General features: G+C 42.0%; 2 protein-coding genes across 2 annotated transcripts; both read right to left on the bottom strand.

The window, feature by feature from the left end:
• Window positions 1–2698: 2698 nt before the first annotated feature.
• On the bottom strand, window positions 2699–5855 carry LOC137995577 (uncharacterized). The gene is made up of 2 exons (XM_068841104.1): window positions 5776–5855; window positions 2699–3104 (listed from the first exon to the last, which is right to left on the bottom strand). Exons 1-2 carry the CDS (start codon window positions 5853–5855, stop codon window positions 2699–2701), a joined length of 486 nt encoding a protein of 161 aa, XP_068697205.1.
• A 3381-nt stretch (window positions 5856–9236) lies between these two features.
• Window positions 9237–9818, bottom strand: LOC137995576 (paired box protein 5 homolog). Its single transcript, XM_068841103.1, has one exon. The coding sequence runs from the start codon at window positions 9816–9818 to the stop codon at window positions 9237–9239; it is 582 nt and encodes a 193-aa protein (XP_068697204.1).
• Window positions 9819–23604: the final 13786 nt, after the last annotated feature.

The following is a 23604-nucleotide window of genomic DNA, read 5'->3' as shown; positions in this document are numbered from 1 at the left end:
ACGAAGAAATGAAGAAGAAAGCTTTTATTCCGATGTATTCAATACATGTAGATTGTGAGAAAAACCAAGGAACGGATTACCTTGTTTGATGCTCTCTGAGTCTCATAATCGGCCTTATTTCAAAAGGAACCTGATGCATTACTCTCGAAAATTACACACTCCAAGTCAGCACTTAATCCTTTCAATGAACTCCAGTATCTTTCAAATCTTGCTCCTTGTCATCTTCCGCCATCTTGGATAACATGTGAGAGACCGGACTGGGAACTAGTGAGTCCTTTTCGTTTTGGTCAGCAGTCAGGTGTAACCCCAGTCTAGCTCTTACAGGTTTCGCGCGGTTGAAACGTTTCATCTACGATCACGCTTTTGTGCTGACGATTTTGTTAGTTTTACTCTTTAAATGCTGATCCAGGCAAAGAAATGCTTACAACAACTCAAGTAAAAAGGTAAGTGTTAACTTGAAGCGAATAACATTTGATTTGATGCCTTATTGTCTTCAAAATGAGGAACGATTTACATGCATGTAGAATTCACATTTTCACACCATCGAGTCGATTTGTGAAGCAAGGAGACTCAACTTGGCTTAAGCAAATTACATGATTGTATACGATTGACAATTGATTCCTTCTTGTAAAATGCTAATTTCTGTCACTTAAACTATGGTAATCAATGCAGAAAATGCCTGAGAAAGCTATTATGGACGTTTGTAAGTAGAGACCCAAACTTATGAGTCTACATTAATGTACTCTTCACGCACTTTAATTGTAATAGAAATTATCAGCGATTTAGGGGAACCACTACATGCATCATTGAAGTATATGTACTGTATTTTTTTTAGTTGCCATGAAAGAGTATGAAGAGACACTTCTGAAAAAAATTCTTTGATGGGACAGCAGGGAAAGGTCCTTTACAGCAGACAAAAATGCTTAGCAGCCAATTCTGTCTCCTTAACCAGTTATGGTTTGATGTATTTGGGGATCTCTCTTTGCAGACTTCTATCTACATGTAGTTCTGTGGTTTATCTGAAATGTTTTTAAATGTAAAACAAGAACCCATTCCAAAGATTTTGGCATGAATTAAGTGTTTAGGTTCATGCAATAAAAAAATATAACTGCTTTGAAATCTGTCGTCTATTTTTTTTGTCTGTGAGCTATGGTAGTAACTGTTAATAGCTTGCCTACAATGGATTTTTTGTAGTTTCCAGCACATTTCTGATTTGCTGGAATATTATATTATAGGAGCAGGATAATTATGTATGTGTTGCGTATTTTCTGTTTTGATCTATGTAGAAACTATGTTGAAACTATTTTTATTTTTGGACACAAAAACCCCATAACATAGCTTTTACATATGCTATGTAAAGGTTCCATTTGACTAGCTAAAAGTCATGATGCCTGTTTTTGTTGTGTATAACTGACTGCTTAGAATAAGAAGCTTAGTAAAGTTACTTGTGATAAATTTAAAAAGTTACCAATGGCTGAATTGCCTTCAAGGAATAAAATTAAGTGGTTGGAAAAGGCAGAGGAAAATCATGAAAAACTGGAATATCCTTGAAAAAGGCTGCAAATTAATACTGATCTTCACATGCTTTCATTTAATGGCATGCAGGAATTTTCTAGAAAAATCTAGAAAGCAGAATTTGTAACAAACTGGAAAAAGCTGGAAAAAACCTGATTTGACCCCAGATTATGATTTCTGGAATAAAGCTGGCAATTTCTTTCCTCATTAGCTCATTAGCATGTTTCATTAACATTCTAGAATTTTCTAGAATTTTCCAGAAAAGGAAACTGGTAAATTCTAGGAATTTCTAGAAATATTTTCTGTCATATTCTAAGAAAAATTCTAGAAATAACCAGAATATTCCAGATTTGTTTTGCAAGGGTTGTGACGCCCAGAAATTAGAATGAACATTTTTGTGATGTTGCAAGTTTTGTCTAGTTATGCGTTAGGACAACAGAAGCACAAGTTGCGTTCTTATCTGCTCTTGTAGCATTAGTTTTGAGTTAGAACAAAGTGCATTGATATTGTTGGTATTTTTCAAATACAACGTGTACATCTACAATAAAAACCTTCAGTGCCCACGGTCTCTGTCTTTTGAAACCATAACACATAAAATTCGATATCGAAGGGAGCACTTTTGCTCTTTCAGCGAATTCGAGAGTATGTGACAAAATGGATGTCCGTCTTGGAGTCTACCAAATGAAAGATGAAAAAGATAAGAGTCGTGCAGTTTTTAATTGTTTCACTAAAAATAGGGTGATTCTTCAGCCAATGAAGATACAGTTCATTGCAAACTTCACACATAGACAATATTTGTTATTTATTTTTGTCTCTCCCGCAGTAATTCAACTTTTGCAGAAAACGTTTTAGTTTTACTGGTATTGGTTGAATTAAATTTCGGTTTTCAGTTGCTTTAAGTCTTAAGATCCAAATCATTGTAAACTTGTGCACACATGGCATTCAACTCATAACTAAGCTTAATCACAGAATAAATTTTTATAGTTTACCGCCGCTGAAAACACAATTAGAGGCACTTGTACAGAATTATCTAATTATTCCTCACAAAGTGAAAATCTGAGTTCTAAATCCAGCGGGAATAAATAAATAGCTCACATGCAAAGTAGCTCTACAGGTGAAATTATCAAACACTAAATTTCCAAATAAGTGTATAATAAATTAGTCATTAAGTAGTTAATTAGTATTAGTCAATGTAGCCACAGTGCCTGAAGAAATTTCTTGACATCCCCGGGGTTATTCCGCTTAATGCATCATAAATTGCCACTTCAGTGTGATGTTCGGCAAGTTCCGAGTTCTTGCGCAGCCAGCTCTTCAAAAACCTAAAGCAGTGCTCACATGTATTGTAGACTGGATGGTATGGAGGCTGAAATACTAAATCAACTCCACTCAAGCCAAGCATATTTCGCAACAGAGGTTCTATATGACGAGCGTGATGGAAACCACAATTGTCCATTATGACTAGGTCCCCTTGTTTAAGCAAAGAGTTTCCAAAAATGTCCTGTTCTTGCAATGCCTCGGTGAAGAAATTGAGTAACTCCAAACCGTTTGAACGTCCAGGCAGTATGTTTACGTGGTCAACTCCAAAAATGCTGTGAAGTACAGTACTGTGCAAAAGTAATGATAGCGAATTTCGTCGAATTTCGATTAAGTTGTACGAAATTCTACGTAAATCTGCGAAATTTCGCTGGCCTCTATTGTTTCACCATTAACGAAATTTCGTGCAGATGTGTGAAATTTCATTTGGCAAATTCGCTGAAGGAGGCAAAATTCGTTCCCAATTTAGTTAGTGGGAGGAGAAATTTCGCAAGTGGGAGCGAAATTTCAAACGAAATTTCCCAAGTGGGTGCGAAATTTCAAACGAAATTTCCAACACTTTGTTTGTGTGAGCGAAATTTCGAACGAAAATCTCGTTTGGAGATCGAAATTTCGTTCACCATTTGTGGTCGTTACACGAGGGTCACAAAATGCAGAATGCAAACTGAGGGGGAAAAAAACAGTTCACTGATGGTAGTCTGTGTTGAAAGACATCGATAGTCATGCAGTCCTTTTCCCGCGATTTTAATAAAAAGGAATTATTGTAAAATACGCGGGTATCATTGCTGAGTATTAATTGTTTATTTTTCCTGCAGTTTGGTTTCGCATTTACAGATAACAAATTTTTACCAGTGAACCACACTTCAATTTGACAATTAATTAATTTCCAAAGCATTCCGAAGACCTCGTGGAAAAAAAATCATATCTCCGGGTATATTTACCACAAATTGTTCATTCAAACAGTAAAATGCTCTTTCTTTAGCCATATAATTGTTTATCAAAGTTTCTATGGCGCGCTGCTGACGCTGCTTTACTTCAAGGAAAAATTCTTTGTTTCGAACGCGCCGGCAAGTCACTTGCGAGATGTGTATTTCCAAAGCGTTTTGAAGACCTTGTGGAAAAAATAATATTTCCGGAGTGCCGCGAAATTTCGCTCGAACTTACGCACATTGCAGCGAAATATCGTTCTCGCTCAAACAATAGGGCTCGAGAAATATCGTTGAAAAAAAAACTGCGAACTTTTGTGTTCAGACAATATTACCGCAATAAACTGTTCGCTGTAGTTACTAAAACATGGAATGACTTACAACCACCTCAAAAAATTGAACAACCACCTCGACAACATTATTATTATTTTACCTCGACGTTTCTCGTGGTTGATTGTGGTTGACAATAAGATTCTAGGGGGAGCTGGAGGTTTTATTCAGGTCACGTATTTCATATGCGTGACGTATTGTCATCTCGCTTGTTTAAAGAGGCATTCAATTGTTTGTGAGTGGTTGTTGAATCTTTTGAGGTGGTTGCAGGTCGTTCCATGTTCTCATAACTACGAACTATTCGCAGTTAATTAGAAAATTAAACGAGCCTTACCTGTAAGGTGAAGTTTGATTGTGATTCTGCCAAATCCCTGGTGACTCGGTGAGGGTTAACATGAGATGCACACGTGCCGCCGTGGATAATCAGACTTTCAAAGGTTGTGGACACGGTTATCAAGATACAAATGAATACAGAGAAAAATGGAAGAACAAGGGTCGGGAAGTAGAAAAAGTGTGAGGGAGGGCATGTTAACCCTCACCGAGTCACCAGGGATTTGGCAGAATCACAATCAAACTTCACCTTACAGGTAAGGCTCGTTTAATTTTCTAATTCTACCAAATCCCGGTGACGTCACTTCCGGTTAACATGAGATTTTACAGCAATAAACGTGGACACAACTATTCCAATCCAGAAAGCAAACTTATCGGGTTTCTTTAGGGTTCTTCCCAACCAAACTATGACATGAGGATTTTTCCCAGGTCTGTCCTGCTTTACATGATCCTGTATGTAGAACATAAATAATAATCAGGAGTTTTCTCTATAGCATCGATCCTCAGAAAATGACAGTGTTTGACACCGCTGCCCAGATGTTAAAGCTCGCGGTTTAAGGGTCAGTTCCTCCGAGACACAGCTTGCTTAGAGGATACAATAGTCCTATATACTTTAGGACAAGCATAAGATCCCATGTTACCTGATATCGAGGGGTAAGCTTGCAAGAGTTGAACACACCCTACAGGTAGCGCACTATAAAAGGATGGTCAGTCACAGCGTAGTGACAATCAGGAAATTCAATCCCTTTAAACAGCTTGCGAGTGCTGAGCAAGCCGTACTAATCGTTGAGTATGATATTCGGTTAATATGACAGGCATGGAGAAACGTTAACACGTTGTTCACACTCGGATGTAGTGGATCAGTTTTCTCTTGTGGACCAGATGCACGCCATGCATTTGCGGATGTGAACATCTTACTCCTTTGCTGCCGCTAATTATTCAAGAGGACATTAGTAAGTTGGCAACCTCGCCCGGAATGTTGCCCTAATGAACTGTCGCCTGACACCTTGCATGTCAGGGGTTGCCGTTCTGGGCTCAGAGGGTGAGCATCCCCATGAGAAAATGTAATTGTTAGTGAATTGTGACCAATTCACAGGGAAAGCATCCACCTATGATGCTTTCATGTCTTGCTTCCAGGAAGCATAGGCACTAGTTGGATTGTTGATTCTACTTGCAAACAGGTCAATCTGGGGAACAACAAAATCCCATATATATACAAGTAAATACCACGATTCAGTTCCCATTATGATCCCATCTCCAAAACGGCGCGATAGAGAATCTGCAGTTACATTAAACCGCACCGGTTGACGCGCAGCAGAAACGCCGACTATGCTTCTCAAAGGGCCTATAATCAAATTACCTTAGCAATCGTATTGCATTCCTTGTTCCTGCATCCCCGATGCCACTGATGTAGGAAATAGCAATCATGTTGTAAGGCATGTTCCTGATGCGCAGAATGGACACTGACCCGAATAGGGGCATAGTCCCCTGCCCCACGGAAGGCGGTTCAAGAATACTCAGTTTGCGTTTAGTGCATTATGGCACCCCGACCCATGCGTGATGCAACCACTGTAAAAGCGATATTTGGGGAACAACGGTCAATAACCCGGAAACCTGTGAATACAGAGATGACTCACCACTCTAACAGCACCAATGCTGTCAGCAGACGGAGGCATGTTTACAACGAAAAACCTTATGAGAGGTGTGCCAATTCTTTGACCCATTCCAAGTGTCTATACTACAAAGGACCAAACTCCACCCCAGGGAAAGTAGACGCTAAAGTTCCTATCAGTGTGGCAACTTCATGGATTGAGAACTACTGGGCGCACAAAGCTTAGTGGCACAAAACAACGACCTTGTCGGCCTTCGTTAAGGCTAAGAATATATGAATATTTTTACAGGAATCCTAAGCACTCTAGGCACTGCGTAGGGTGAAAAACAGACTGGGTTGGGTAAAACACAAAACGCAAGCGCGTAAATAATTGGGCAGTATGTAAGGTAGCCTCAAGGCAGGCCTCCTCAGAATCCTCCATGTAAAAAGAATTATCAATATAACCCAAACAATTAAGTCCGTACAGGGTGCGTAGGGTGGAAAAAAAAAAAAACTGATTTTAACACCCTGGTAAAGATGCAATGACTACCTGTCAGTCCCTTGGGTAGGGCCCAAAAACGGAACAGAAGAACCTTCGATGCAAACTTGAGATATTTTCTGAAGGTTGGCAATATAGGGATGAAATTGAAGAAATTGGGAAGGTCTATAGGACATAAAACACCCAGGTTTCATCAACCTTATGGTACATCTTGAACTTACAGTAGGGCAATGTTTGATTTAAAGACTTCAAACTGAAAATAACTCTATGAGCCCCAGGTTCCTCTTTTGGTCATAGAAATATCGGAGAAACAATTTCCCCTGTTTCCGACTGACACCGTTCATAGATCATTAATTCCTGCATCAATAGCTTCTTGCTCAATAACAGAAAATTTGAATTCACGTTCACAGCTAGATACACACTGCAAGATAAACGGCTCGGAAGTCAACCTTGCTATTCGCAATTGGCCAGCATGCAATGGTGCAACTGACCTAATAACGGTATCAACGCTGCTCATGTAACCAACCTGAGAATTACAGTTTAGCAGTTTGTCTTCTTATTGGACTGGGATCATGGTTGACGGCCTTGCTTATTCTTGGTTGTGGTAGGAGCCCCTTCTCCCCTAACAAAGGCATTGCAGAATATGACTTACCACCTCTCGAGAAGCAAACTGGGCGTTCAGATCTGGTTTCAGAGATTCTCGGCCACGAAGATTCAGTTCCCGGGTTCCTGCCAATGCTAGAACAAGGGAATGTGGGAGAATAGCCTAGAGCCGGCTCGCCTGATGCTTTATCACAGGCATTGATGGTGGCACAAAATGAGAAAACAAAAAAACTGTCGAGCTTTCTGAAGAGCCCTGTCTGAGGATTTGGTATAGCGAATATAACGTTGACGTCACCTATTGTAATTAATATGCCAACCAGAGCCTCATTGGCTGTCCCAAAGGGTCTTAAGTTTCTGTGGTTGGCACACTTGAATAACAAAAACAATGTTTGTAAACAGAGATCATCCCTACTTGGAGACAACCTATTACAAATAGTTCTGTTCACTTTGAGGAGACTAGCAATTAGCAATTTTCTGGTCTTAAGTATTTTTCCACCAGCCCCTTTAGCTTTGTTTTAGGGAGATCGCCTTTGATAAGGTCTTCTAGCACAGTGGTCAGCTTGGCGTTAACTGGCGCACCTGTTTTGTCAGTTGCCGAGAACTCCTCTGCTAAGTTGTCAAAACTTGACCTAGGGGACTCCCCTAAGTAACTTGCAAGACACCAGTGAGCACAGGCGAAACCTCTGAGTGTTAGTCATCACCATCAGAGGGCTTATCCTGATCAGAGCTCATTCGGAGCCCTAAATTTAGCTTAAATCTCTTACTAAGCTCTTTTTTCAGGGAAGCGACTATCCCTGTAGCTCTGCTTTCCTCGAGGAAGGAAGCGGTGGGGAGGCCCCTCATCTAAGTTTTATGTGGTTGCTAAAATGTAAACAACCGAAAAATATTGAGCTCTGAAGGACCAAGAACCTCAAATTCGGGAAAAAAAATTTTTATGTTTCCCTTCATATAGCCATTTCGCTAAACTAGAAGCGGCTCCAACCAGGAGAAGCGATTGCCAAGCACAGTTCTCGGGCATCCACGTGTCCGTTGAAGTACACGTCAACTCGCGAGGTAAACTGTAACCTTCTTTCCCTCAACTGTTGAAAACATTAGGACTCAAAGGGAAAACTATAGCTTAAAGTTTCTTACCCTAACAACCGCCTCCACATTGGATAGGGTGGCAAAAAGCGAGGCAAAAGGCTCTCGACCAAGTTCAGTCTTAAATGACAACTTGTTGCAAAGCACTGTTCTCCGGCATCCACGTGTCTGCTGTGGTCCATTTCAACTCGGGAAACTATAACTTTCTTTCCCTCAAATGTTGAAAATGTTAGGACTCGAAGGGAAACTATAACTTTCTTTCCCTTAATAACCGCTTCCATTTTGGATAGGACGGCGAAAAGCGAGGCACATAAGGCTCTCGACATAGCTTAACAGCTTCTAAACGACAACATGTGAAACGTCAATTTTTCGTCGTTGCACTTTCCTTCCCCAGGCTTAGTTTTTGAGATAAACTGAATAACACAACAAGAAGAAGTTAATTGAAGCGACATTATTTTCTTACCTGCAATAGTAAGGACAAATAAAGAGAATAAAAACCCGGAGACCACAATAGTTCTGAACTCCACGGCTTCGCAATGTGTACTGATTATCCACGGCGGCACGTGTGCATCTCATGTTAACCGGAAGTGACGTCACCGGGATTTGGTAGAATGACAATTCGAAAACTGCAAAATATGATATGATACATGCGTATTTATGGCAAAGATCAGGGCAGCCATCACACTACCAACGTCGAAACTTACTGTAGCTCTCTCTGGCAAAACGAAATTTCGCACCCATTTTGAATGAAGATTCGTCTCACTTTTTGAAATTTCGTATGCATTTTAAACGAAATTTTCGTCTCTCCTTTTGAAATTTCGCACACCTCCAGAGCGAAGATTCGGCGAAATTTCGCCAAAGCAAAACGAGATTTTGCACTTCTCCTGAGCGAGAATTCGGCGAAATTTCGTTAGACCTTTCGAAATTTCACTCAACCTAGAGGAAATTTCGCATGTCTCCAAAGCAAAAGTTCGACGAAATTTCGTCGAGAACAACGCACGAAATTCGACGAAATTCTCTATCATTACTTTCGCACAGTACTGTAAGTTCACTGTGTAAGTTGCGTGGGATGCATAGCACTGAATTTCGCGTGACCGTAATTTTTATTTCCCCTTGTTTTAATCACGGAGCTTTCGTCAAAGAAGTGCATATTCCTAGGATCACATGCACTGCAAACAGTTAAATATTCGTCAAGTCTCTCTTGAGCGTTGTCAGTCAAGCTCTCTTTTGGAACTATTGTCATCTTTTTGTACGAGTAGCCCAAATCGCTTGTCAATACACAACTTATCGAAGCTTGAGATGGCACGTTAGCCGGCAAGACAACCTGATTTTCGATTAACTGCTTTTGTACTTCTGTAGCATACATACTTGGCCTTTGATGTTTACAAAACTCCGTGTACAAGACAACATCATCTGTTCTTGCTGTTTGTAACCTGTTCCCACCAATTCCTGGTTGAACGCTTCCTGTACGTACGAATCGATCAACAATATTTGAAACTGTCTTTCTCGGTAAATTTAACTGCAGCCCTATTTGGAATGGTTTGGAACCCTCTAACCACTTTTCTAGGATTATGTCACGGACCTCACACGACAATGCCTTTCCCTGTTTAGTAAAAGGATTAGGTTCCATATCTTCACAAATAAATTACCGTTTGCAGAAAGATTCAAAGATGTGAAATTGCGCAGTTTAGTGCGGCTGAAGTTACGAACTTCAATTCGAAGTTCGCAATTTGATTGTCTAATTCGCCACGTAATTGGCTACTTCGTAAGCTAGTACCCAACTTCCCAACGAACTTGGCAACGCGGCGTGGAAAAGTAATGTGAAATCAACAGTAAAATAGATGGTATGATTGGAATATTACTTATGACCAAAACACCAGGCAATCGGGATCCAGATGAACTTTGTGGACTGGCACTTGGTGATGGTGATAGATCGATGTGTTTGTTACCTGCATTAGATAAACAGCCCATTTTAACACTTTTCACATCTGTTTTCAGCCTGCCATCTACGACTTGAATACTTAATTGTATTTCGAAAGCATTTATAGCTATGTTTTGGTTTTGTATTAAAGTAGCCGGGGGAAATCCCCAGCCCCCGGCCCTTAGTGACAGCCCTGCAACTGTTGTCTGCCTTACATACGTAGTTCTAGCCATGCACCCACGTCAACTGGGCCTTTTCTGAACTAGAAACCTTTGAGTCGCCATTTTCGTCGAGGATTGAGAGTAAATTGTTGCGGGTCCCTTTTTACACAAAAAGTTCGTAAGAAGGAATTCAATTGCAATGAAAGAGAGTCAATAAATTTTCTTACCTGATATCAATAGTGAAATTCTAACACGGTTGATCATGCTTCTTCTCTGCTTTTCTTTGTATTTGTTTAATCGACTTGACCAACATTTCCTGTTGGCATGCATTCCTATCTCCTTTGGTGCGATATCCTGAACCATGGAACAAAACTGCACTCGTCTCTCATATGCCCTATGCTCACACGTAGAAGACTTCTGACAACCCACTGATAAGATATGAACCGTATTTAAGGGAAATAGGAGCTATTCGTATGTAATTTCTGGGCAACTTTCTGAAGATTTAGTCTCCAAACTAATATCACTTAAATGATTGCCAATAAGTTTTAGATCTTTCTCACCAATGTCATAACCACGTAGCTTTGCTAGGAGTATGTCATGATTTATTAGATCAAATGCTTTCTTGTAATCTATGAAAACGAGCACAGTTACTTTGTTTTCATCAAGATCGAAAAAGAGCTGATCCACCAGACGTATCAACGCAGTTTCTGTTGAATGTGATTTCCTCAATCCAGACTGGAGTTTATGAAGCATGTCGTTGCTCTTTAAATGTTCGTAAAAAGATTTACAGATATGCTTCTCAATTACTTTGGAAAGAATAGGCAAAACAGAAATCGGTCTATAATTGCATTTCTCATCCTTACTTCCTTGCCCTTTAAAAATCGGAGTCACTTTAGCGATTTTCCATTTAAAAGGGAAAGGCACAGTAAGTATACAATGGTTGATCAGCCTACGTAAAGAGTTTGATACAGAGTTTGCCGCAATCCTTAATAGCTTAGCACTGATCCCGTCATCTCCTGTAGCCTTGTGTGGTGGTATAGATACTAGGATCTCAGCAACTTCTTTATTAGTTATATATAGAATATTAAGCGCACTTTCACTTGATAAGCTGTTAGGATCAATCGATTCAGGATCAGGATCGCTGCCAAGATCATGCTCATGTAACCGATCTTTTGGCTGATTAACAAAAAATTATTCAATTCATTAGCAATGTCCAGTTTTTCTATCAAAAACCCGTCTCCTTCTTTAAGACGTTTAATGCAATCACGACTAGATTCAGTACCATTAGTTAGACAGTTGATTAGGTTCCACAACTTTTTTGAATCGTGCTTATTTTCCTTCATCTTTTTATTGAAATAAGTCTCTTTAGTTGTCCTTATCAATTTAGATACTCGATTTCTTGCTTGTTTATACTTAAGCCAGTCATTGGCAGATTTGGTTTGTCTTGCGTTTCGCAGTAGCTTATCTCTTTGCTTTATTTCTTGGGCTACTTCACTTGTGAACCATTTCGGTAGAATTTTCCTTTTTAACCTGTTTGTGTTTAAGTGGCAGATGTGTGTTTACAACATCTTCAAAGATTTTAAACCATGCATCAAGGACATCATTAGAGTCTTTAAAGATGAAAGCAGAATGCCAAGGGGCATCTTTCAAAGCATTATTCAACTGCTCGTTGTTGAGCTTTTTAAAGTCCCTGTAGGTTATAGTCTTATGTTCTTTTTCCATTTTTAGTCTCACGCTTAAACGTCCTTATTCCAACAATAGGAAGATGATCAGACAAACCGGATGATATTGTTCTGATGGTGTTCATTCGTTCAGGATGACTGCTCCAAATGTGATCTAAACAAGTGTCTGAGAAAGGCCTGGTAATTGCATTAATGAGCTGGACCAGATGCAAATCATACAGTGTTTTTATAAGTGGGTGTTTCTTGAATTAAGTGGAGGTTAAGTAGTGGAGGTTAAGTAGTCGACATTAAAATCACCCAATAAAATAATTTCCTTATTGTTGAGATAGACATTCTCAATATTTTTTGCTGATCTCTCCTCATCCGCACTTTGGAACGAGGGTGGTCGATAGATGCCTCCAATAAAAGTGAACGCTTAGACTTGTAGGGGCAAACTTCTTACGAAAGTGATTCAATGCCGTCAGCTTCAAGTTTAGGCCTTCTTTTGGCAACTACCATGTTGTTTACAAAAGCCAAAATCCCTCTGCCCTATCTACGAAGTCTGTCTTTTCTGTAAAGTGCATAGCCTGGAATATAATAAAATGAGTCCGGTATTTTGCTGGTACAAAAAGTCTCAGTGAGATAAACTACATTGAAGTCTTTGAATTCCTTCGAGAACATGACTTTTATCTCCTCGAACTTGATGTCAGTGAGATGTTGAATATTCCAATGACAAAGTTTCAATCCCTGACATATACAGTACTGTGCAAAAAGAATGCAAACGAATTTCGCTATTTTTCGACGAAATATAACAAAATTTCAGGCGAAATGAATTCTTGTGCGAACTTCCTCGAATTTTCGAAATGCCTATTGTTTCAGTAAAAGCGAAAATTCGCGTAACTTTCGAAACGGCAGCGCGAATTTTCGAGCGAAATTTAGTTGCGACATAGCGAAATTTAAAGTGCTTATCGAAAATTCGCAGTGAGCATTTGCCTTTTACATGTAAGTTAACGTTTGAAAAAGGCCCGTTGAAGCGTTCATAAGTAATCACCGAGAGCCGATTTCCGTATTAAAGCGACCAAAATTTAGTATAAACAATCGAGGGTGGTCGCTAACTAGAGCTTTCAGCAAAAGTCTGTGGGATTTTTAAATTATTATTGATGGTAGAAAAGATTACGTTCGGGAATGCACCTATTAAAAATTGGAAACTTCTTACTTCGTTTACCGCAATGGTTGCTTATTTGTTGACTTAATTTGTTGAATAGTAAACAACTTTATTTTTTATTTGTGTGATACTTGCGTGACTTGAGCAGTTTCATTCACGTCGTGTTTACACGTAAGGTTGAGAGAAGAGTACAGTTGTTGATTCCATTCATTTATTAAAATGCGAAATGCTAACCGACACATTTTCAAGATTACGATATTTCGATTAGGTTCTTGAGTTTTCGTTTCAGTACGTATGAACTCCAACCGATATTTCGTTGTCAGATTAGCGAATTTTCGTCCTGTGTTCGAACCTTTGTGCGGCTCAGCGAAATTTCTTTGAAATTTCGGCCGAAAAATCACACTTCTTCCTCCGAAATTTCGAGAGAACAATAACCGAATTTCGACGAAATTCGCTTGCATTCTTTTTGCACTGTAGATGTTGTTAAGGAAGAGGGCGCTTTTGACTTACTTCTGGTTAGGACAGGACCAGGATTTACTTTAACATCATCTGATACAAGAAGGCTTAACAATGTAAGGTGGAAAGGCTTTTCCAGCAAAAAGAGTAAAGCGTATCTGTAGTAAGAAGGATAACTTGCTTTGTGAAGAACAGCATCCTTGGTTGAGACCCACATAAGACTCGAATGAAGTAATATATCGGCTAAAGATTTGCTACTAGTAACTAGTATCTGCCCAAAACCCTGTTGAGAATAATTATGCTTTTCGGTAGGATGATGTTGAAGCAAAAATGAAACCAAGACACGGAGCACAAATAACGTGACCGCACACCGTGACCACATTACTTCGCCATTCAACGTCCACTGGAGTTCTGCCAATGTGAATACCATACTTGACAAAGGAGATGAAAGTCCCTCCGAAACGTTCGTCGATTCATATGATGCTAAGCAGGTTGTTTGTCCCAACGATAAACATAACAATAAAACGTGGACACTGTGCGAATATCAAGATCACACTTATGAGCAGTCATCAAATAATGCCATCACTCCTATGAGTCACCTGTTTTTAAAGACAGAGCAAACACATCGCGAAATCAAATGCAATAAGGATGTCTGTGCCAATAAATCTGATGGGTTGTTCAGGTCGTATGCAAGGGAGGAGAGAACGATTCATCTAAAGAGGACAGGACAAGAAATAAGAGTTCTTAGGCTATCGTTATATGAAAATGAAACCGTTTTGTTTTGTTTTGTTGTTATATTTGATGACGCTTCCCCACTTGGATAGGCACTTTCGTGACCCCAGCCCTGGAAAACTTAAAACGTCATTTGTGTTCATCGTGGACAATGGGTGGATATGCCATGGAGTCTGTTTGTCCAGATGTTACTTGTGCAACTACCGGTACTTAGGTTTCTTGGGCTAAAGAAAATTTGTCAAGTGTCCTTTGCCGAATACCACAGCAAGCGGAATCTGGTGCAACGCGTACATGCCTCAGAAGAGAAGGTCCTTGCCAAACATGGACCATTCAAGACTCCTAAGCACGATAGTTACACAGAGGAGCATAAGAGGGAAATGGAGGAAAGGGCAGAGGAAGTCCGCATCGTTTTTGGCCAAGCAAAATTTGCAGGGAATCCAATACTGTGCGTGAGGGGTTTAAAAGGAGAAGATTATATTTTTGATGATGAAGAGGAGATGCACAATTTTCTTGCCATGAACGAGCAACAGAAAGTGGAATGTCCGCTTAGCTATGAGGTAAAAATAAAATAAAGTCAGTCAGGAATTAAGTTTTCTATGGGGCTTAAACGCTTCATTTCAAGGACAGTATGCAGAAGATTATCAAATTCTAGAGAACGATACTGGCTCCTCTTCCCAAACAGCCTGGAGAGACAAATATACAACAGCAATTTTCGATGACTCATTTTTGTTCCAGAGCTATATCCTCCAGCCAGTTCCTGATTACGTGAGATGGTACTTGACAGGTGGAGAGATGCACTATATGCCATTTGAACAGAGGTGTGACTTTGTTACTGGACCATGGGACTGCACTCCTGAATTGTTTTTACCGAATGGGACTGCACTCCTGAATTGTTTTTACCGACCCGTATTCTTGACCTTGTTTTCTTATGTATATCATGTACGCCCTCTTGCATACTTAGAGCTGTTGGCCTCCTTCCAGAACATGTAGTAGAAAAATACCTCAGGAAAAAGGCAGATGAAATGGAAGCAAGCTACAATGATTGCCTGGAAAGAGAACGTTGGAGGCAACATCCCCTATTTGATGAAAAAAGGGAGGGCCTTGAAGCTAAATGCAAGCAGCACAGGCTAGATTGCATTGGTAGCAAGCACGAGCTTGTCAAACGCCTTGCATGCAAGCAGTCGTCAAGTCCACTACCCCAACTCGACCAGTATTCTGGTGATATTTCATCTATACCGTTAACTGTGAAAGACATATTTAAGCAAATGATTAGTACCCTCAAGCAAGTACTTCACTTTCACAACATACCAACAATTGGTACCAAAGATCAACTCGTATTGCGCGTTTTGGCTATAAGGATGGAAACAGAGCACCTGCTATTCGCGAGGGGGTTGACATCACTAGAAGACTTAATAGGAGTAGCCGAGCGGTTGATTAGGGAGCAAATAAAAGCCTTTGTTATGGAGGAAAAGGTCCTTTATCGCGAAAGAGAATATCAGCGAGGGACAAATGCCACTGTTTCTATCGCGAGACCACGGGAAAGTGCCTCCAGATCAAATAAAGAAAGGAAAGGAAACAATGAACTAGAACTACCACCGTTCCTCATCTGGCTCGATCTAAGCTTGTTTTTGTGACTGTGTATGACGCCCCGTACGAGTTACCGGACAGTTCAGCTCTGGACCATCGTCTGAAGAAGTATGGCTGTATCTACTCTTCCTGCCGTGGAAGGGTCCAGGGTTTTCCCAAAGTCTTCAATGGCATGCGCCATTACCGTATGGATATGACTTCCCCTATCCCTTGTTATCTCCGCTTCAGGAAGTTCCTCCTCAGTGTCCAGTATGACAACCAGCCAAAGACCTGCCGCCGATGTAATGGCCTTGATCATCTGGCCAAAAATTGCCAAAACCTGGTCTGTTTCAACTGTGATTCCATTGGTGATGTCTCCAGATCCTGTCCTGATTCGATGAAGTGTTGTATTTGTAAGCAACATGATCACGGGGCCATTGATTGTCCTTTCTCCTGGTTTCGGCGACCGCACTCCTACCATGACACTGTTGATCCTTCTGTTGCAGAGAATGTTCGTGCTGGAGAGACACTTTCTGATACTGATGATGATGATGATGATAATGATGATAATGGTGATGATGATAATGGAGATGCTGCTGTGAATGGTAATGATGATAGTGATGCTGCTTCTATGAGTGCTTCCCTCTCTGCGGATCCGGAAGTTCCTTCTGTTACGCTGCCAGATGCTCCTGTCTTGTGCTGTGACGCTGTAGATGATGCTGATGATCCCAATGACATTTCAGAAGAACCTGAGGTATCAGCAAGTGAACAGGTTGATCTAGATAGCGCTTCTGCTATTGAGGTATCCCCGCCCGCTGGTGTGCTTCCTTTTTGAGAAAGCGCCCTCGGTCAGATCAGGATGTCAGGATTTTGATGTAGATTTGTTTGAGCCCTCGTAGCCCCTTTGCCTTCAGGTGCTGCACGATCAATGTGAGAGGCTTGAGCGATAGGAAGTTTATTTCGATCATTGATTATTTTGATAGCGCGAATCTTGATTTTTGCTGTATTCACGATGGTTTCTAATGTGACTATCCAGTCCTCCTTTTCTTCCGCTGGTGTGGCCCTAGCTTTTGGGCCCCGGCGGTTGCGATTTTGTGTTCTGACTGTTTTCGAGATAGACTTTCAGTTTGGCAAAGGAACTCGGATGGGCGTGTCCTCAGTCTTTTAATCAGATTTGGTGACATCAATGTCAACCTTGTTAATCTTTATGTGCCTACGATTCCAGCTGAGAGAAGAACTTTTCTTCAGTCGGCCCATGCATATTTTTTCCCAACTCTCGGCTTGTTCTAGCGGGAGATTTCAACTGTTACGATTCCAGTTTAGACAAAATGGGAGGTAACATTTCTGTCGATTCGGGCTTATCCGATTTCAAATCATCTTGCAGTATTAGAGATGCATGGCGTTTCAAGCAACCTAGAGAGCGTCAGTTCACGTGGTTTAACCACGATTTGAGTATTGCAAGCAGACTAGACACCTTTTTTGTCTCCCGTGTTCTTTGCGATGCAATAAGTGAGTGTCGCATCCTCCCATGTGTCTATTCTGACCATGACTTTGTTGTTTTAGAGCTTGATCTGACAGATCCAGCTAGATCTGGGCCGGCTGTTTCGAAGTTTAATAATTCCCTTCTCCAAGATGAGGCTTTTTGCTCCAAGATCTCTGATTTGATAGATGCATATCTATCCTTTCGCCACGTTTTTCCTTCGACTAAGGAAATGTGGGAGTTGTTAAAGAAGGATTTCAAGTCGACTGATCGTGCTAAAGCGGTGTTTAGCTTCAAGAATTTTGGCAGTTTCATCAGAGATATTGGAGTTAGAAGCCTCTTTAAAATCTATCTCTGACAGAGAGTTAGAGGGTTCTAAAATCAGAAGTCGTGCTAAGTGGTTGGAGGAAGGTGAGGCCCCCACTAAGGTTTTTCTTTAGGTTAGAAAATCAACGACACGAAAAATCCTTAATATCGTCAGTTTTGACCCCAGAGGGGGATGAGGTCTCATCTCTTCCTGAGATGACGAAGGCTCATGAGCACTTTTATTCTGCCCTCTTCGCTGAGGAGGAGATTGATCTTGATCTTCGACATGAGCTTCTTTCTCACGTGTCGAGCCGTTTGTCGGATTGCGATCGAGAAACTTGTGAGGGCCTCCTTTCCTTAGATGAAGCTACACAGGCCCTTAACCTCACTAATAGGAATAAGACTCCTGGATCAGACAGTTTGACAGTTGAATTTTATTCCAATTTTTGGTCGGGGCTTGGCCCCCTTTTAGTCAACGTTTTCAATGAAAGTTTAAGTGATGGCGAACTGTGCGAATCTATGAAATCTAGTGTTACTCGCCTAGTATACAAGAGGGATGATCGTAAGGACTTGAAGAATTTGCTCTAAGGCTTTCTCTTTACGGTTAGTTAGGGTTTTGAGTTCTATTATCAGCCCTGATCAAACTTGCTCTATTCCAGGAAGGTCTATCACTTCTAATTTAGCTTTATTGGGTGGTACTTTAGATTACATTGACCGCACTGGGGAAACGGGGATTCTAGTTTCTTTAGACCAAGAGAAAGCCTTCGATCGGGTTAATAGGTCTTTTCTGATGACTCTTCTTGACTCTTCATTATGGCTTTGGTCCTTCCTTTTGCAATTGCATTCGTACGCTTTACAATGGTGCTTACATTCGCATTCTCGTTAATGACTTTCTTTCAAATCCTGTCCCTTTGCATCGAGGTGTACGGCAGGGCAACGCTTTGTCGCCTATGTGTTTCGCTCTTCCGCGCAATATCCTTATATGAGAAAGACACCGGAGCAAAGCTGAATGTCTCTAAGACTAAGGCCATGTGGCTTGGTGCTTGGAAAGACCGCCAGGAAAAGCCGCTTGGCCTCAAATGGGTGCAAAAAATGAAAATTCTTGAGGTTGTTTTCGGTACAGTTGATGTGAATTGCGATAATTGGGAACCTCATTTGTCAAAACTTGACAAGTCCTTATCCCTGTGGAAGTAGCGGTCTCTACCCTTGATTGGAAAAGTTCTGATCGTGAACATTCTCGGTTTAAGAAAACTTCTCGATGTTAGTCGTGTTTTGAATTCTCCCAGATGGGTCTATGACAAGGTAAACCGTTTGATTTGGCCTTTTTTGTGGGGCGCCAGGTTAGAGACTGTGGCCCGTAAGACTATTGTTTGCCCTACGTCTGAGGGAGGTTTGGGTTTGAAAGACTTTTTATGCCAGGGGAAGGCTTTACGCCTCGTAGCCTTAGTTAACGTTCTTGGCGAGTCGTGTCACAAGTGTTCTTATATGGCTAAGTATTTTTGCGGTGCCTGCTTGGCGCCCCTGCGGCCTGAGTGGTCAACGTTGCACGACAATCTGACGCCCAGCGCTGCCCAGCCCACTAGTTTTTACGTCTCGGTTTTGAGCTCCCTTCAGTCTGTGAATATCCCCCGCACCTTTATTTTTTCGTCGAACTCCCTTCATCCGCTTTTTCTAAAGAAGGCTACACCATTCCGATTCTTCCAGCTTTTTGGTCTTCCTTCGTATCTGCGCGTTTTTCCTGGTCTCGCCATTGGCGTTTAGTCCGCGATGATTTCACCAAAAACTTCAAAAACGACTTAGTCTGGTTAATTACTCTTCGTGCGATTAAAGTGCGTCGCTCCCTTCGAGATTGGGGTTTATATAGGATCCTCCCGCTGTGTGTCTTGCCCTAGGGAGGAAACTATTGACCATTGTTTTTTACACTGCCAGCGCGTTAAATTGGTTTGGTTCCACTTTTTACCCCTCCTAACTAGTCTCCTGACTTCGCCTTTTAGGCCGAATTGCGCTTTTGTCGTCTTTTATGAGTTCCCCGCTCTTCGTGCAAAGAACCTCCGCCTTATCTTATACTTAATCAAGTCTATTTTATATGGTGTTTGGAAATTTCGAAATAAGGCTGTATTTCACAACGGTAGAGAAAACTCCACAGCCATAAGTAAGTATATTACATCATCTGTAAAGGGTAGAACCCTTATCGACAAACACCGGTTTTCCCCGAATAAGTTTTGCTCCCTGTGGGTCCATCCTGCAATTTGCCTTTTCCGAGATAATGATAATCTTCTTTTCACTTTCTAGCTGCTTGTAAATTTCGCTCTAACTTGTAATTCCTGGTTATTTTATTCTCCTGAGTAAGGTTTTATAATAGTACTGTCTGCAGTTAGATATAGCTCTTTGGCATTACAAAGCTTTTGCTTTCATGTCCAAATTGAGCACTCTACTGGGATGAGTCATTGCCGCTAGCAATTGCTCATGCTCACTAGCTCGCTAGTTTGAGCACTCTGGCATGGCTTAGATGTACCACATGTGTGGGACATTTGGGGTGGCTTTATAAGCTTAACCTCCATCCCAGACATCAGCACTGCACTGATGAGGCCCAATAGGCCGAAGCAGTACTGCCTGCAGTTAGATTTAGGTCTTTGGCATTACAAAGCTTTTGCTTTCATGTCCAAATTGAGCACTCTACTGGGATGAGTCATTGCCGCTAGCAATTGCGCATGCTCACTAGCTCGCTAGTTTAAGCACTCTGGCATGGCTTAGATGTACCACATGTGTGGGACATTTGGGGTAGCTTTATAAGCTTAACCTCCATCCCAGACAGCAGCACTGCACTGATGAGGCCCAGAAGCCCATCATAGCACGTTTCATACCAGATTTGTGGTAGAATAATTGGCTTTTTCTTTTGTACCTGCCGGGAGGGATTGGCGTGGGTCCTACCCTAAATTGTTTTCGGTATGTCTCAGCCTACGCCTGTATCCCCTCTGTGGTCTGATATTGTTGAGAATACGCCTGTGCCTCCCTCTGTTTCTGGAGCTGGCCAATCTGATTTGCCATCCCACATGGATACCAGTCCTGGTGGCTCTTATACTAATAGAGTGACTCTTGGTGCTGTTGATTCTCGTCCAAAAGTTTCCAGTGTAGCTCTGCGTCGCAGGTCTTATTTGTCTTCTTTTCAAAGAGAGCATTTTGATGTTTTGAATGTCATGCCTAATCGTCCTGCTTCTGCAGAGCCTTGTCTTATGTTGTTTTGTACAACGCTCCTTTTGAGTTACCTGACTCGGCCTTGACCTTCCGTTTGTTGAAGTATGGCACTGTTTACTCCCAGCGTCGCTTCTCCGTCCAGGGCTTCCCCCAGGTCCAGAATGGTATTCGTACTCTTCGCATGTGTATCGATGACCCCATCCCGTTATACCTTCGTTTTGGTAAGTACCTTCTCTGTGTACAGTACGAAGGCCAGGTGAAGACCTGTAGAAGATGCAACGAGCCAGGTCATTTGGCCCAAGAGTGTCGTCAGATGCTCTGCTTTAACTGTGAAGTGATTGGCCATCATGCCCGTGATTGTCCTGCTGGGGTTTGATGCTGTATTTTTAAAGAACCTGGCCACATGGCCATTGACTGCCGCCACTCTTGGTATCGCCGCCCGCTTTCGCATCGTGATGCCGTTGATGCTGAGCCCCCGAGCCAGCCTGCTGCTGACCCCCTTCCCGTGGATGTGCCCCCCACTCTTCTAGATGCTGAGAATGCTGATTCAAGTGAAGTGGATCTTGATAGCCCCCAGTGGAGAATGCAGAGGAAGATTCGGCAGGATCTGAGGACGATTCCCTGGAAGCTGAGTTTGACCAGCCCTTGGCCTCGGCCCTTTCTTCTGAGCCTGCGCCTGACCTTTTAACTTACTCAAGGCCTCATCAAGGATGCCCCTGATGTTCAAGTTCCCGGAGTGCAGGAATTTCCCGTTTCTTCCCTGACCGATACGAGTGTTGAGAGTGACAAGTCTGAGCCTGAGAGTATTGCCACATCTGAACTGATGGATTCCGACGCTGTGCCGGATAATATGGCTCCTGTGTCTGAGCGGCCCTCTCGCCGAAGGAAGAGATCTCGACATGGCTCGTCCCGACGCGCTGCTTTGGGCAAGTCGTCTCGTCTGTCTGTAGTAAGTGCGGATGCCCCACTTAGTTCAGCCTTCTCAAAGTGCGCTACGATTTATCTTAGGGGTTTAAGTCAAGGTACGTTTTCTGGTCTCTGATTTCTTTCGTGCTTTCTGCCTAGACTTTTGTTTCATTCAAGAAACTATGATTTCGAATGACGCTGTTCTGCGCTCCTTCTCCTCTTCGTGGCCGGGCCCCAGCTTCTGGGCCCCTGCTCTTCTGATGTTTTTCGTAATAATGTTTCTGTTTGGCAGAAGGATCAAAGTGGGCGCATTCTCAGCTTACTTGTTAAGTTTGACGATTTCAATCTTAATGTAGTTAACCTTTATGTGCCGACGATTCCGGCTGAGAGAAAGATTTTCTTTCAGTCGGTCCCGTCCTTTTTTCTTCCAAACTCCAGGCTCCTGATTAGGGGGGATATGAATTGTTTTGACTCTGCGCTTGACAAATTGGGTAGGTCTGTTTCCCTCGACTCCAGCTTCTCGGACCTAAAATCTTGCTGTAACCTCCGTGACGCTTGGCGTCTTTTGCATCCCCGAGACAGGCAGTTCACCTGGTTCAGCCCAGACCATTCAATTGCCAGCCGACTGGATACATTTTTGGTCCTGCGGCTTCTGTGTAATCAACTCACTAGGTGCGATATTCTCCCATGCGTTTCCTCAGATCATGACTTTGTTATTTTAGACTATGATATTGCGGCTCTCCCCCTGCAAGGCCCGGGAGCTTGGAAGTTTGACAATTCTCTCCTCGATGACGAATCCTTTTGTTTAGAGATTTCGGATTTAATTGAGCAGTTTCTGGCCTTTCGACATTGCTTTGCTTCTCACTGCGATTTTCGGGAGTCTTTAAAGTCTGACATTAAGCTCACTGCGATCGCCTTTTCTCGTCGTAAACATCGTTTACTCTCGTCCCAAAAGGTTTTTCTAACCAATCGCTTAATTGCCCTGAAGAATCGTTTGGCTTCGGGCGATGTTTCTGCTAGTCCTGAAATTCTGACTTCAGAGGCTGCTCTGGGGTTGCTTTTAGATTCCGAGCTCGAGGGTTCTAAGATTCGCAGCAGGGTTAAGTGGGCAGAAGAGGGGGAGTCTCTCTGTGGTTTCTTTCTCGGTCTTGAAAATGAGAGACACGAGAAAGGCTCCGTCTCCTCTGTCTTTGATTCTGAGGGGCAAGAGGTTTTTTCCCTCCCTGACATGATTCAAGCTCACGAGAGTTTTTATTCGTCCCTATTTTCCGAAGAGCCAATTGAGCCTGTAGCCCAATCCCATTTGTTTGAGCACGTTACCCGCCAGTTATCAGATGCTGAGTGCGAATCAAGGAAGGGTCTTCTTTCTTTGAACGAGGCATCCGAGGCCCTTCGCCTCTCTAATAGAAACAAAACGCCCAGTTCTGACTGCTCAACTGTTGAGTTTTATTCGGCGTTCTGGTCCCTCTTGGGGCCCCTTTTAGTTCATATGTTTAATGAGTCTCTCGCCAATCGTGAGCTGTGTGAATCTATGAAATCGAGTGCCCTTTCCCTCCGTTTGAAAAAAGTGTTGGGGTCCATTGTAGACCCTGATCAGACATGTTCTGTTCCAGGTAGATCTATTTCTTCTAATTTGGCTCTTCTTCGCAACACACTCGATTTTATTGAGAGAACTGGCGAGACAGGTATTCTCGTCTCTTTAGACCAAGGGTAAGCCTTTGATTGCGTTAATCGGTCCTTTCTGATGAATCTTTTAGAACACTTCGGTTTTGGGCCCTCCTTGTGTAGCTGGATTTTCACTTTGTATAACGGCGCTTATATGCGTATCCTAGTGACTGATTTCCTTTCCGATCCTGTTCCTTTGCTA

The sequence above is a fragment of the Montipora foliosa genome, chromosome 3 (genome assembly GCF_036669935.1).
Source record: "Montipora foliosa isolate CH-2021 chromosome 3, ASM3666993v2, whole genome shotgun sequence".
NCBI lineage: Eukaryota > Metazoa > Cnidaria > Anthozoa > Scleractinia > Acroporidae > Montipora > Montipora foliosa.
The sequence above is the reverse complement of the archived record's forward strand: the minus strand, read 5'-3'. Positions and strand labels throughout refer to the sequence as shown.